General features: G+C 37.9%; 1 protein-coding gene across 2 annotated transcripts in view; it reads right to left on the reverse strand.

Moving 5' to 3' along the window:
• The window catches only part of ADAMTSL1 (ADAMTS like 1), a 392370-nt gene that overhangs the window by 67386 nt on the left and 308383 nt on the right, over positions 1-16601 (reverse strand). For both annotated transcript variants that reach the window (XM_050987189.1, XM_018918349.3), the window contains 3 exons: positions 15887-15971; positions 6765-7066; positions 2021-2150 (listed from right to left, as the gene is read on the reverse strand). In XM_050987189.1, the coding sequence (XP_050843146.1) occupies positions 2021-2150; positions 6765-7066; positions 15887-15971 (517 nt within the window). The remainder of the gene's footprint in view (positions 1-2020; positions 2151-6764; positions 7067-15886; positions 15972-16601) is intronic.

Raw genomic sequence — 16601 nt, forward strand, 5'->3', positions numbered from 1 at the left:
ACCAGCCAGCTCTCTCTATAAGTCATCAGCAAGAGCTCTGGGAAGTATCAATGGTTCACAGATTTTGGAAACTCCTGTAGAAGAGATCTAAGTTCACAGCCACAGTGTATTATAATTTTTGGACTTGTCAGTGGGTAGAAATGCCTTCATCAGCATGCATAAGGACATGATTTTAGCCTAAATTTTCATCAGACTCATGGATCAAAATTTCTTGAATTAGAATTCTGAAGGATCTTATGATTTAAACAAGGAGAAAATCTCAATGTGAATAAATATTTCCTTTTAAAAAAGTATTAGAGTGGCTGTAAATAATTATTATAAAACAAAAGTTTTTATACACTCTTTAATTAATATACCTTTGTATTGAACACAGTGACATTGCTAGGTGTAGCACTTCAGAAACATGAAGGAAATAAGGTAATTATCCCATCACAGCCTGCCTGGGAGACACATCAACTTGCCTTGTTGCCTCTCTTTCCATTAGCCATGCTGCCTGCAGTCTGCAGGCCTGCTTGCTCTGACCAGAGGAACAGTTTTGCAGGATCCGTGCTGTTCTTCATCCTGGGCCTGCAGACAGGCAATTTCCTCCAGACTGAGGGGGCTTCAGGAGAGAAGTTGTATATACAGGGGAGAGACTCATTTCCCCTCCTCTCAGTTGCAGCCCCAGGAGTGGATTAAAGCTGCTTAGTCTTCCCCCTCTGCACCAACTCCCTTTCACCTTTGCTTTACAAGCTGATTCTCACCTATAGAATGATCCTCTTGTAATTCATGGAGGGAAATGCATACCTATGGCTGCTTTAAAGTAGCTCCACTCTGGTGGCAAGGTTACCACAGCCCTATGGATAACCACGCAGATTAATTCGAGGAGTATTCATGCATTTACTCAGATTAATTCTGTAACAAAAGTCACATAAATACTGGCCTACAAGAGTGTGTTTTGTTTTTTCTTTATTACTGAGTACTTATTTTTCATGTCAGAATTGGTGGCTGTTCAATCTTCTACCATGCACTCACAGCAGCGCTGATGCTTCTACCTACGAATTACCCACAAGAGTTCCACCTACAAAGTAATTTCCAAATATTTATATAATATTTCTGTGTTATATTTTCAGCAATAAAGATAATTTAACAAAGTTAGAGTTACATTATCATCATAAGCAATACTTGTAATGCTTTGGTAAAGAAATTTCAATCTATTTGTGTCAGCTTGTCACAAATTCAAAATCCTGATTACCAACCAAACTGTTATTTATGTCCTTAATGTTATTTCATTCCGGCCATCTTTTAATGTGAAGCTTCCCTGTGTATCCCAAATCTACTATTATTCATAACAACCTCACTCCTCTCATACCTACTATTATTCATAACAACCATTCATACCACTCTGTAGCCTGTTGTCTTATAAATCATACGTACACCTATCAATAAATGCTCTGAGGTATATCCTCCACCTGGACAGTGCTCAGCATTTTAAATAGTCCAAAGTTATACGTCAATGTATTTAAAATCTGCTGCAGTGTCACAGTGGAGCAAATGCACCTGTGTACAGCTGGGAAAAAAGACAATATGTATACAGTACATCCTATAGACTTGACAGGCCCTATTCAAGTAAACCATAAGAATGTCATAAAAGCTGTTTCTGTTGTTGAGGGTGCAGATGTGATTATCTGCAGAGAAAGATCTGCTGGTTTAGGGTCATGATTGTGGAAACTGCCTGAGGCCAGGGACAGGCAGGTTCTGCAGAACCTTTTATGAGAGGAGGAGTTGAAGAAGTCTCCTCAAACTTGACAAAACTCTGGGTAAAGTTAAGCCAATCCATAAACTGATTACTTGAAGGACTTGAGAGGCAAACAGTCTGAAGTTTGCCCTTTGGTCTTACTGCTGCTTTGTGCTTCCTGGTCAATATGATTGTGGCAGGAAGAGGGTGTAAGCCCCTGCAGTCTAAGAAAGGCAAGCTTGAGGCAGTGTTTCTCCAGACAGAAAGGCAATAGAGTTTGGGGTCACTTAAAATTATGCCTACCTTGGGGGGCAGGGGTCCAGGCTACAGGACTTCAGCAGCTGTGGCGGACGACGGCTGCTAACACACAGTGTTTCGTCTGCAATCTCCCTAGTTTGTTTGTTCAGACAGGTCACCACAGCTTCCTGGACACCTGCACACAACAAATAATGGTCACAACCAGCTCTCCGTACCTGCAGGGGCAGCCAAGGTCAGGGGTGGGCCCAAGAGGACAGAAAGGCTGCAGCTCGTGGTGACACCCAGCCTCCTGCAGCCCCAGCTGCACACTTGTCATTGCTCTCAGCCTCCGAAAGGTTTCTTAGTGCTGCAGTGAATAGTCCATGGATTCATGCACTGCTCACCTCCCTGGACAGAAAATTGTCCTGTGCTCTCATTTTTTCCCTTTTTGCATAAAATGCAATGGGGCACTTTGGTTTTCAGGCCAAGCAGACTAAGGTGTGAAGGTGGCCATGGCTTTAATATGCTATATTTTAACCAACGGCATGACTTGCAAAAGCAAAGTAAAACATGGTCAGACAATTCAGCTTTTCTCAGTTTACTCTTCTGCATCCATGTGCCTGCAGCAAAATTAAAGATGCAAACCTGCAGAGTGTATCTGAGAGCTGGGAAAGAATGGGTTAGAGAGACTGGGAAAGAACAGCAGTTGTTGGGACTAAGAGAAACTTGTTATTATTGTTTAACTCAGAAATTCCTTATTTCAGCCAAAATTCTTATGTAGTCTATGGCATACCAGTTACTCTCACCTTTCCTATGACTAGAGGCATCACAGGCTTTTTGGATCGCAAGGTCAGAAAGCTAGAACATTAGGGATTGCAACATTGCATGCCACAGGGAGGAGGAATGGATGAGAAAGGATTTACTTCCCCATGGGTAAAAGGGGTCTCAGAAGGTCTGAGGATAATAATTGGCCTGAACTTTCTGAGAATCTGATCCACAGTGGTTCAAATACAATGAAAATATGCTTTTTACATTCAGTCCTGAGACCTGAGTTAGGAAAAGATTAGCTGAACTCCCAGCAATTACGTTACAGTTTCAAAAATACCACTTTTCCAAAACATCTCACAATTTTTTTAAGATGCTAATGTGAAGGGGAAAAAAAAAACCCAAACCAAAACAAAGTGTTGTAAGACCTTAAAGACCTCCAAAAACAGTGTCACTGAGTTAACAATATATTCTGGTGTTTCTCATTCCAGAGCACATGTCATTAGGCAAAAAATGATTTCATATCATTCAAGAGGACTAAAGTGCTATATACCTGATCATAGTCCCTGTATTCCTGACATTAATCACAAATTCATTCTCCTTAATCTCAGTATTGGCTGGGGCACCCAGAAAAGAGGCTTGTTAACCAATTTTTTGGCTGCTGTGTGTGTAAGCCTACTAAGGTCATGGCTATAACACAAGATTTTGCAGTGTGTCTGCTGTATCCCAGATACCAATAAAAAGAAAGAATTCAACAGTTTTAGACACAGACTCCAACATCAAAATTACCAAAGTCCCTGTAGTCAGCCAGTGCTGTTGGTGGTTTCCTTCTTTACAAGGTGGCCCCCTATTTTCAATTTTGCTATTCAAGTCATCTCTCAAAAGACTCGAAAAACATTGCAAAAAGGGTAGCCTAGTGAAAAGACAGAGCTTATGGTAGTAATTTATATCTAGGAAAAGAAACTTACAAAACTTATGCATATGAACAAGATGTTCACTGCCCTGTCATGTTCATTATTTTTCTAGCTCACTCATTTTTCTGCTGAGCATATAATCATATTGTGTGCACCAAGCACAGGCATATGAATGCTCCTGGCTGAAGAACAGAGGAGGTTCTCTACCTGATAGGAAATGGCCCGGGGTTCAAACTACTGGTCTCTATTTCTCATGGAACATCTGTGCAGGCCTGATATCAAGACCAATTTGATGAAGCCAGGAGAGAAAGGCTGCTGATCCAGAGGTATGGAAACCATGAAAGTATTTTTCCAGACTCTGTGGAAAAAACCCACAGATTCCTGCCACATGCTGGATGACACATTTCTGTTTGTTAGGCATAAAGCTCACTCACCTTCTGTATGTCCTTCTCAGATAAAACTTTGTAAACTGAGCATACTTCCACAGTTTCAGTTTTTCCTCTCCGAAGGGTGTCACCAATGAGCTCTCGAACAATTATTAGCAATTTAACACTTTTCCATTGACTGCTTCAATGTTGAATGCTGAAAAGTGGTGACTATGAGGTCTTGAATTTCAACCTTTTCTCCATTTCTCAAGCTGATGGTTTTACATTATCAAATTCATATAGCTACTACTACATACTACTGTTCTTCAGTTTTCAGTATCCAACCAGCCCTAAACCTCACAGTAAGTTCATTCCTTATGCTTATTTCTCTCATCTAAGTCAGCTCTGATTGCAATTCCAATAATTCTTGTCCATACTACATGTATTCTAGTCTGTCTATTAAAATTTCTTTTTATCTTTGACAGGTCCAGTAATCTTGCCTGACAACATAGATATCAAAGAAAAAGGTTCCTGTCTGAATATGGTTGCTAGAATGTTTATTGACAGTTTTGGCTTGAATAGCTTGTGCCAGAAAACAAAAAAACCAACTCAAACCAAACTGCTGAAACAAACAAAAAAAACCCCCAAACAAAACAAAAATCAACCAACCAACCAAAAACAAACAAACAAAAAAAAAAGGAGAGAGAGGAGAAAAAAACATCTGGCTTGCTCCAGCAGTAAAAAATGTGATCAGAACCACTTTCTTCAGCTTCCTCTTGAATCTCACACTAGTGTGTCTCAGCATAATGACAACTGTCCTTCTGTTTTTTATAGGCCAATGTGGCAAATGGTTGAAATGGTTGAAAGCTTTAAAATAGGATGGCGCATCAAACATTTAGAAAATATTAAAACTTTTGATCATAAATCAGAAGTTCCACAGCACAGGGATAATTTAAAAAGGTATATGAATTTCAAGAAGTTCATTTGCCAAGTAATTGAATTCAAAACATTATTTACTGCACAATATTATTAGAACAAAAGCTGTCAGCTTTAAAATTGCTTTCCTTGGGAAAAAAAGACATCAGTTCTCAATAGGAAATCACAGTATAAAAATGTGGAATGGTGGGATGTGAATCTAGGCAGTCTAAGTTCGCTTTCAAAACACCATCAAATGAGAACTTATATGTTTATATCTACCAGGATAGAATAATTGTTACATGATATTTGATGACAGCTCTGGGAAATGAAGCCACCAGCAGCAGACTATATGACTAACTCATTCCTTCTGGTTGCTGCTTCTGGGAGGTGAAAGGTTACTTCTGCATCTATCCAGTTTCTTCTCCCAGGACTCTAAAACCAATAAAATTAGTTTGACCAGTCTTGCACCTATACCTACAAAAATATCTGACTTAGCCTTGGCTAATCTGGAAGGTTTGGAGTTGATGTCAGACAAAAAGAAATCTTAGCTAAAACTTTTTGCTGACAATTAAAAGAGATTATAAAGAAAAATTTATCCTACAAATCTGTCTCTGTGAGTTACATTTGAAAATACAAGCATGAGTTCTATATTCTAAGAAATTACTTCATTTCAAGAGGATATTTCTAGGAACTGTTCAGATTTTGGTAGTCACAGTAAAAGTGATTAATTGTTACTGCATGCCAGTAACACCAACACACGACAAATACTCTTGTAACATCAGTGTTTGTCACCATTTAACATACACTAGTGTCTTTTTTTTTTTTTGTGTAGGAAATAAAGCAAAAGTTTCAGTGGTCAGACAGTTGTGAACTGCTCTAAATATTGACTACTATCAGCAAGCCAAAAGCAAACAAAAAAAGCCTTTGCATTATTTTCTAATTGTGGTTTTCAAGACTGTAATTGATTACCTGGGAATCTGTACATATTATTAACTCATAAAATCCTGAGTTGTTTTCAGTTCTACAGTATATACTTTAATTTTTTTTACAGTAATCCTTTCTTAAATCACCTGAAAGCTGTAAAGTAAAAAGACAACAGCTGGAAAAATCTAGGTTTAATTTAAAAAACACTGGACTGGACATATTTCTTAGAACTAGTCAGATGAAATGGGGGGAAAAAGGATATCAGAAATTTGTGTTAATGATCTATAGCATGTGTGACCTGGGAACTTGATTAACTTTGAGAAACTACAATTGCCAAGCCTGCTTGTTTCAGACAACCACATATTTAGTGCCATTTTGATGTAAGTTTTCTTTTTTACTGGGATTGGAGCTGATGTCCCTTATTGACAGGAGATAGGAAACAGCTGAGCCCTTAAAATATCTGTTATTTTTTTAATCTGCTGTGGGAGAATTATTTATTTCCATATGCTTTTGATTGCACAGAGCAAACCAAGAGATAAGAACTAAAAATGATACGGGATTGTTAACATCTACCACCAGACCCCTTTAACATTTAGCTTTTTTTGGTGATTGCCTTTGGGTGATCAGTTTATAAAGGAAAAAAATAATGTGATAAACTGAGCACTCTTAGTGAGAGTCTGAGCGCAGATCTGGAAGTCCTGGGCTAAAATACGTGGTGTGCATGGGATTTTATTGCATTTCTTATCTTGCCTTTTCAAATATGTTTGGACTCAACAATTTTGAAGTTTTATTTCTTTCCTAAATGAAAGAATAATTCCATGATTCTAACTAGTCATAGCAAAGCAGCATGTCTGTGGGTATTAAATACCAAGAACACCCTTGAAGAAGGAAAACAAATCCAGGAGAGAAACATTTTGCACTTACCTCCTCCGCAGGACTCGGAGCACTCTGTAAAGCCTTCATATTCCCAGTCATAGAGCTCATCGAACTCCTGCAAGCTGCCATACAAAAGCTGAGTCTCCTCTGGGGTGTATTCAGTTGCCTCCCCACTGCAGGGACCACTGTAGCAGGCTCTCTGAGACACAGGTTTGGGACCTTCACATTCATCGATGGGCAGATCAGCCACAGACTGAGAGAAAGAGAGGAGCACCTGGCATTTCACAAGCCTCATCTGGCTGCCTACTCCACAGGTGACACTACAGGTGGACCAAGCCTCAGGAATAAAGCTGTGAGGGGAAGAGAGCAAGGCAAGTTATGTCCACAAGTTGCCAGGGAAGCAAAAGCAGGATAGCCCTATCCAGGTAAAATTTTATTTAGTGAAAAACAAGTACTTCATCTCATCATATATTTATTAAAAACTACACACAGGAGGTCCTATTGACAGCTCAGGAGGTCCTCATAACTAAGACATAAGATAAACCCTTGTAACACTCACCTTGATCCTGAAACATCTCAGTGCAAGGCATCTAGAAATCTCCCAAAGTGCCCAATGTACATGGTGATCCCACTAGCTACCTTTTTCAAGTATTCAAACTAGATAATCTTTGCCTTAATTGCTAATTTTTTTTTCAGGAGTAAGTATTGAGCAGGCTGCTGTTATCAGGTAATTACAGGACTACATGGAAAATAATTTTGTGGAAAGAAATTGTTTTTCTTGTGTCACGGAACTGTTTCTAAATCTTAATTTGAAGCTAGCAGAAGGTGAAGAGAATTCATAATTTCTTAAGCCTTTTCTTTGTTGTTTTATTTTTCTTTTAAAATTCATATAAATAAAATTTTTAAAAATTTAAATACATTTTAAACTTTTTTTTTCTCACAGGACATTTACCTTTCTCTCATTAAAAAAAAAAAAAAAACCAATATTTAATTTCTATTGTGGATTTCTTTATCTGTTGCGCTTATCTTACTGATCAGTAACCCTCATATTGCTCCAAATTTTTCATTCTGGAAGTCTGTGAATATTTTATTAAAAGCACTTTGCAGCTGTCATTACAGTAAAACAGACTGAATTCCATCTCTCATTATTTTCCTCAAAAATGGAATAATTTCTCAATTTCTCTGTGTTGTCACTGCTTTTTCAACGTCAGTGCTGTAGCATTTTACTGGACTAGCATTTTACTCAACGTTATCAAGCCTAAGATCCACATCCAACTCTATACCACATCATTACTACTTTGTTGCACCTTGTTTGCTGAGCTCATACTTAACTAAGCTGATCCCTAAATCTATAGAAACAACAGTTTCAGGGCACTCTGTAAGCTGCAATACCTGTGCTTTGGTACCTGATGTCAGTGGTACTGGAGCACTGAAGTTATGAATACAGCGTAATTTAGATAACTTTATCTGACTGTCTTGCCTTCTCCATTGGCCATTCTTCAAAACTTTCTGCCACAGGCAAGTTCTAAGGCAAGGGCAGTAGTTATACTTCATGGACTAGAACAAATGAATGAATAGCTGGATCTGGCACTGATCCTCTCTGGTCATTACAAGAACAATCCCTGTTGATAACACTCCCTCATTAACAACAAGTGTTTGGAATCTGTCTGCTTCTGCCAACTCAGCTTTTGGGATGTATTTTTTGTGGAAACCTGGCTGTCACTGACAGTATTCATCTTCGTCTTTATTTTGATAGGCCACACCAAAATTGGACAGCTTTGCCCAGGGGTAAAGGCAATATACCTGTCTCTACTATGATCTGGAGCTCTGAAAAACTCATTTCTTACCTGGGAATCCCATGAACAGTTTTGATAGGAAGAAAAGGGGTATTTAGTTTTGGAATCAGCATATTTGAAAATATTTTTACACTCTTCTCCTTTTCATCCCCTGCCTTTCTCTTGCTGACAAAAGGACTTTCCCTTCATGCTGAAGTTAAAAAAAATCCAAAACCTAAAAGGGAAGTTAGTGTTTTCCCAGGATGTATATATCAGAATCCCTGACTGGAACGTCACAGTCTTTTGGAGCAGGTCTTATGCATCTATTTATCCACTTTTTTGTGGGTCTTTATAAAATCCTGTTATAAACCTGACATCTGCTACTAGCACTATACATGGAAAGTAACAGAAAGGAAAGAAATTAATTGCAAATAGTATTGTAAAATTTGAAAATATTTATATTGCTGCTACAAAGACTGAGAGAATTCTTTTAGGAGCAAAGCTTTTGGGTAACTAATGACGCAAACTTTTTCCATTTTCATAAGAAATTTTAACTTAAAATATCAGTCGTGTTTCCAAGTTGATATCTTCCATTTTGAGAGGGTTTTACCTTCAGCAGCACAGGTGGGCCACTCAAGGACTGCAGCTGCTGAAATTCTATTTTGATACAGAAAATCTCCTGCCAGAGATTAAGCAGTTTGCATCAGCCACTATGACTTGGGTATTTTGACTAGCTGAAATGTTCAGCTTCTTAACCTGGTAAACTGAAAGGTAGAAATGCTAACCAAATTATGGAAAAAAATGGTCCTGGTCTTCATCAGAAGCTGTCTTATATTTTTGAACACTGTAAATGGTTCTGTAACTTTGCTTTGTTGAAGAACTGTTGTACTCCAAACCAAAAGGGAGGATATTCTTCAAGGTATTAAAATTATTCATTTAGAAAAACAGAGATACTTCAAATACTTGGAATATTTACACATTATATGTATCATACATACAAACATGGGAAAAAAGGGAGAGGACACAAAAGAAAAGTAAGAACATTACTAAAGAAGACTGGATCCTTTTTGAAATGAGGCTTGATCTATAAATGTAAGGTATTATATTATTTCATCTGAGTCAGCAATTCATCATGAAAATAATACCTGCAGGAAGTTGTTTTTTTTTTTAAGCTACCTAGGCCCAATTTCTACATTTTAAGTGCTAATGTTGGAAATGTGATTTAATTCTAATATAACTGTTAGCTGCTAAAGAGAAAATCAGCCAAATCAAAAGAGTTGAAAGCAGAAAAAAGAGGGGAAACTCATTAAAGTTTCCCCTGCAAAGAAATCTCCATATAGTAATAGTCATTAGAAATGGAACATTTATGTAATGTGATGTATAACATAAATATACAATGTTTCTGGATTTTCCACCATTCTAACACCAGAAAATTATAAAGGCTTTCAAATATCTTTGTGTTGTCATTAATGACAAATGTTGCTAAATGGGGAACTCAAACCAGAAAAAGTGTATGAATAAAAAGGAGACAATTCATGGATTTGAAGTTATTTGAAGTATATTGTCCATATAGCTCATCTTCCACTGCTCAACATTGGGCACTTCTATATGCCAACCTCTGAGCTACATGGAAAATGGAAGTAGTGAAATAGATAGACTGAAAAGTACTTTTTTAGAAAATGGGAAATGATTGAGGTGTTTCAGTTGTCATTCCATATTGTTTAATTAAATCCCAGTGTAATAATGGTCCCTCTAACAACAAACCTAACAAACAAGACAAAGGCAATAATTCATTCCTTCAATTAAGGACTGATGTGTATTCCCCTCCATATGAAAACATACACGTAACTGGAGAAGTCAGAAGAGAATTCAGAACACAATGTCAGTGCTCAACAGTGGGAGACCTTTCACAGCAGCTCACAGTGGGTTCAGAGTGAGACCCACAAAGAGCTCTGCTGAGTGTTTCAGAGATTTTCAAAACTCTTGATGTATGTAGCAACAGCCTCTTCTGTCTAGGACATGGTTACTTGCAATATTTTATGAAGGAAACCAAGTGTATATATACTGGTGTGCTTTGAGCTATGGAGAAAAATAGCTAATTTTCTTCACTGCTACATAATTACATATTGCCCTTAATTTTTATTGCTTAATTTTTTTTGTTTGTTGCTTTTTCCCCTCTTGCTTTGTTTGTTTATTTGCTTGTTTTAAAACACCATTGGTTAAGTCCATGGCTTAGATAAGCCTGAGGTTTTGAGACATGCACATAGCAGTGGGACTGGTGTTCTAAGGCAGAGACACACATCTATTGAGATCTCTAAACTCAGATACTACTGGTGAAATGAAAAGTTCAGTGGCTTGTTTGAAGGTTTGGGAATTTTCTGTGACAGATCCAGGACTAAGCACAGACTTCCAGACTCCTTGTCTTGAGCTGAAATGCAAACCCCTCCTTTTCCTTAAGGAAACACCACCTTTTCACAGGTTTTGAGGCCTGGGTAACACCACAGGATGCTCACATAACAGCCCTGTATAGCTGCTGTGTCAGAGATGTGAAACAGTGGTCATTACCACTTATCAATAAAATATCAGGCTCCATCTGTAAGAGTACTAAAACTGGAGGCAGCTGCACAGATCCACTTCCAATCAGAGTGATTCCATTCAGTCCCTCTACAGTTTCTTTTAAGTTGCTTGAATATGACTTTTCCTTCAGGTTTATCTCTTTACTCGATGCTGTTGGTGCATTTCATTCACTGCTGCCTTTCTCCACAGGGAACCATAACTGTTCCTGCCCTGAACATAAATCTTAAGTAGTTGTGACTGTGTGTAGTGGGTCCTTGAATGAGTAAATAGCAATCCTTAGCTAATGCACGCATTGAGGACCTTCCCTTTGACCAACCATGTATATCAGATCTTAACATGAAGATTCTTCCTTTTCCCTCTCTGAATCTAAAGTGGACAAGCAGTGGCTCAGTAGATAAAGCTATATGTCCTCACTACCTTTTGTTTTTTTTGGAAATCCAACAATCAGAACATGCTCAATTTTTACAGGGCAGCTGGAATAAGAAGTTTTAAACTTACTTACTAACCTGTGAACCAGGTATAAAGGAACAATGGAAACTGTTCCATAAGGAAAATCAAATTAAAATAGCTTATGTGTCTTTAGAAACATAAATACCTACTGAAAAGTGGGAGAGAGATATTGGGTGCCTCTGCCACACTGGTCTCTCTGTCCATATCCAATTTCCTGAGGGCTTTGTCACCTCTGCTAATGCATGTCAGGAGTTTCCCTTTGTTTTTTACTGAACTGGCCCCATCACTATGATGGTGCCATCTGGCATCCAGATATTATTGTTTGCCTACTCCCCCATCAATCTGCCATTCCCCCCCCCCCACCTTTTTTTTTATGGCTAGCACCAGGGTTGTTTATAGCAGTATATTACAAGCTGGACATGGTGTTAACATATAAAAGCATTTTCAAAAGTTAGAAATCTCTTAAGAAACCCTCCACTACTCGTAAACCTAATCTCATTATACATAGAAAACCCCATGCTTTTTTAATCACATCTGCTATTCTTTCTGGCTTTTGCACTGTGCTGGTGTAATGAATTCTAGAGGAAGAGGTCAGACAGAAAGAAACAGTGGCTCCTTCCTCAGCTAACATTTCTAATGCCTGGTGAATGGTCACTTCAGGGATGGACAGCAATAGGAGAACAACATGTACAGGACAGCAAGGCCTCACCTTAAACATTTGTGCTGACATAGATTACAATAGTTTGTTACCAACATGAAACGTTTCATAGTAGTTCTGTCAGCAATTAATTTTTAATTGATCCCATTTAGGCATGCATTAGGTCAGACAACCCCAACATAACTACTCCCTCTAGACTTGAAGTGGCTAAATTGGTTGTGATTAATTCTTTGAGCAGCAGAACCAATAAAGAAATATTTAACATGGATTTACGTTAGAAGACTGAATGCCCAAGTGGATACTTTTCTATCTTTAAAGGACTGAACTCCTTTAAAACCTTTCCTTCAACTGTGGAATTTTACTCAGTCTTTTATTTCAGTGACACGTGTAGAAAACTTCCACTGAATTTCCTGAAGAACATCAACCAATTTTGACAGAGGAATAAAATTCTCTGTGATAATTTTATACCTCTGTCAGAATCAGTTAATAGTAATAAATTCAGACATTACTGAGAGAAGAGGAAGACAACTGACAGACATATACAGACAAAATTCAACTGTAAGACTTGTTTGCATTAGAAATTCCTGGAGATATAAATTATGGAAGGCATTATACACAGATGGAATAAAATTGCAGCATCTGGTGCTCTGGCAGCACATATCTGAGAATGATCACAAATTACAGGTGGAAGGATAGTATGTGAGAAATATTGTAGCTTTATAAATCATAGTGTGCAATTAATAACCAAAATAATATTCAATAGAAAGTAACAAAAATCAGAAGACATTAAAACAGAGATTCACAAATGCGAGAACTCAATTCATAGAAGAAATATGCTGATTCTCAATATATGCTTTGAGAAAGACAATAGAATTGCTTATAGCTGAGCTTTGTTTTCTTTTTCTGAAGAAGAATAAGGGAGAAAGGGTCACAGTGGTCAGGGAAGAGTGGTCTACTGGCTACAAAGAATGGCCCTGTCTGTAGAGGAGAATGGGGGCACTCAGGGACTTGGTGGACACAGCCTCAGATGAAGTGAGGGAAAAGAATGAACGTCTGCCCAACTGGAGTAATGGAGCTGGTAATTGCTGCTCCAACACAGAGTGAATAGGAAAGTCATTTAATCAGCCATAATATGATCATTCATCAGCCAAAATAAGTGGGTGGTAGCCTGACATCTGTAAGAGTGGTGAGCCGTGGAGTATTACATTGTGTCTCTGCCCAGCTGCAGCAGCACTGGCCAAAAAGTGCATTATCAGGGAATACACCTTGCTCTTGGTGTGTTTGAAATCAACTGAATGAAAGCTGGCCCAAAGCTGATTGTCCCTTGTACTTTGGTGTGTTCTAAATGTTTTGTCTCCTTTTTTATATTGTTACACACTGTTTTTCAATCTCATAATCAGGACCTAAAGTGAGTAACTGTTAAAAATCAGACATTAATGAAAAACAATGTTAATAGTGAGGCACCAAAACCAATTTTAGGTGGAAGTTCGCTGCTAAAGATTCCTGACAGAGATTAGATATTTATAGAACAATATGCAGATGGATGTTACAGTTTACAAATGGGGATTGCATGGATGGTTCTTCCAGCACAAATTTTCTAATTTTTTATTTGTTTTTCCTGTCTCATGCCTTATCACCAATAATCATTCTAAAGGAAACTCAAGGCATCTCTGAGTTCTGGAAAAGCTTGTGTGAAGACCTTGACTTCGTGCCCTTTATTTTTCCTGTTAGTCAGCAGATGTAAAAATCTGTACTTGAACTTATATTATCTAGGTTTCTCATCAGCCTAAAATAAAGATTAGAAATACTCCTAGAGGTCTGCCTTGCAGGGAGAAAACAAGCGTAGGAATGTCACCTCATGGCAGACTGAATCTAGTCTGGACTGTTGCCCACTGTCCAGAATGAGAATAAGAGCATCCCACTGGCACAACTGCAGCCTTGCAGTAAATGCAGCAGTCTTTGCAGAAAATGGCCTCCAATGCAGCAGAGAAGTGGCATAAAGTATAGAGGTGACATAACTGCACTTAGAAACAATTTGAAATTCTTAATCCATTTCCCTTTAGATCTCTCAAGGACTGCTTTAGTATCACAATATACCTGTAATGTTTTCCACAATATTTTGTTAAAATATGCATCATGACAAACAACAGGTTATGCCTATTCTCTACAAATCCTTTCTTGTTAATACTTAAGGCTACATATACCCATATATGTATATACACATACACACACAAACATATATATGCCTACACTCCTTTTCTACAGTGCAATCAACCTTGTTCACAAAAATGATAAAAAAAATTCTTAGTGTAAAAAATTACTCTGAATATGACCACCTAATAGCATATCAGTATTGTTCCTATTTTCTGTATGTTCCCAAGGATTATTTGCAGGTTGATAAATGCACATTTAACTAAGTAATTTAGTATAGCCATGAGAAAAATCTCTAGAAAATGCACTTTACAAATGAAAAATTAGTATATCCAAAAATATCAAATTTTCTAGGCTTTCACTCTGAATTAATCAACCTATAAAGTCTGTGGAACTCTGGAAGCAGTTAAAGATCTCATTATTCTATGAGATCAGCTATATGTGATAGCTGCTACAAATATATATAAAGATATGAATTTATATTTGTGTGTGCATGTGTGTGCATAAATGCCTCTATATATATATATTTGTCTGTATGTATGTATATATACATATGGCAGCTGGATATTTTTTTTCTTTTGGAGGACTTATTACATATGTCTCCAGCTCACTGGCAATGTCCAGTTTCTAATTACTTCAATTAAGGTTAATTATGCCAAAACTGCAATTATATTGCATAAAAATGTTTTTCATTTTTATCTTTTCTTAATCTAATACATAGTTGAAGTTGTAATAAAAAATGCCATGTGCTCAGACACAAGGAATTGGATATTGATGGACACTGTGTACAGAAGTTGCAATTATAGCATGGATTTATCACAGTTTCAGACAAAAACATATAAGTTTTTGTATTTACAATAAAACATAAGAATACTTATAATATCTCAGTCTCATTGCTCTAGGCTTATGTGATTTAGTTTATTTTCTGGTAAAATTTATCCTTTTTTTTTTTGCTGTTACTATGCTTTTCCTTGGGGAAAAAGGCAAAAGGGAATAATCACTGGCTGCTTTTGTTTTTTGCTTCTTGCTTCACAGGGGTATTGATAAAATCAATAAAGATGCCAAGCTGTGAAGATATAGTGGTACTAGAGAACATAAATACATAGGTGGATGCACTTTTATTATAGTACTCTTGTAATGCTCTCACATAAAATACGCCTATTTGATTAAATTAAACCTGCATTTACCCTCTTGAAATCTGTCTCTTTGCACCTAAGTATGATACAGCCTTAAGACCATAGATTTCCACAGGGCTGGGTTCCTTTACTCTGTAGCAGAAGCCAAATACATCCAAGAGATTGAGAGAGAGGCAGCTAGTTCTGCGCAAGTCCTGGGCTCCCACATGGAAACACAGAATCACAGAGGGCTTTGGATTGGAAAGGACCTTAGGGATTCTCTAGCTCCCACTCTCCATGCTTTAGGCAGGGACAACTTCCACATAGACCAGGTTGCTCAGAGCCCCATCCAACCTGGCCTTGGACACCTCCAGAGAGGGAGCAACCACAGCTTCTCAGGACCACATAACCAGAACCTGTTGTAATCAGATTTTTGAGACTTACGAGGGCTCTTCAGATACGGCTGTTCCTTCCTCCAGCTCTTGAGCCTGCTTAAACCATGGCAACTTTGCTTCCACAGGAACTTTCTCTAGGGAGCAAACGCAAGCATGTGAAAATAGGAAGCATGTGGTAACACTGCTGTGTGTGCCACCCTCCCTGTGCTCACCAAGCATGGGTGTGATTGTATGGGTACCCCCACACACATGGGGGCCAAGCAAAAAGAGGAGAAAGAGAAAGGAGAACACAGGGGAGAGAAAAAACTCTTTAATCACCTGGACTATATCATTTACAGTGTTGTATGGCCAGAATATTTTACTGCTGCAGGTAGAAGGGCTATAGTAGCCTAAAACCAGACCGGCAAATTGAAATTGTCCCCTTTCAGACAACACAGTGGGACTGTAAAGTGGGCACTTTGGAAAGTATTTTTTTGGAGGGAAACTTACAAGTGTAACAGGCCTGCATCACACAAGGCAAAATGTGCGACATACCTGTGTCTACTTTTAAATTTCTGCATGTCAGAAGACATGCTGAGCTTGGTTTTGGTAGATTACAAAAATAAAGAAGATCCTCCTTTGATGAGTGATTCAACAAACAGGAAAACTGTAATTAAATGACCGAGCTATGCTTTTCAACTCCGTTTATCAGTTCATCAGCTACGTGGATTTAAAAAAATGAACTTGATACTTTTTCTGTCATTCCTGATGGAAAACAGTGGAGC

The sequence above is a fragment of the Serinus canaria genome, chromosome Z (assembly GCF_022539315.1).
Source record: "Serinus canaria isolate serCan28SL12 chromosome Z, serCan2020, whole genome shotgun sequence".
In the NCBI taxonomy this organism is placed as follows: domain Eukaryota; kingdom Metazoa; phylum Chordata; class Aves; order Passeriformes; family Fringillidae; genus Serinus; species Serinus canaria.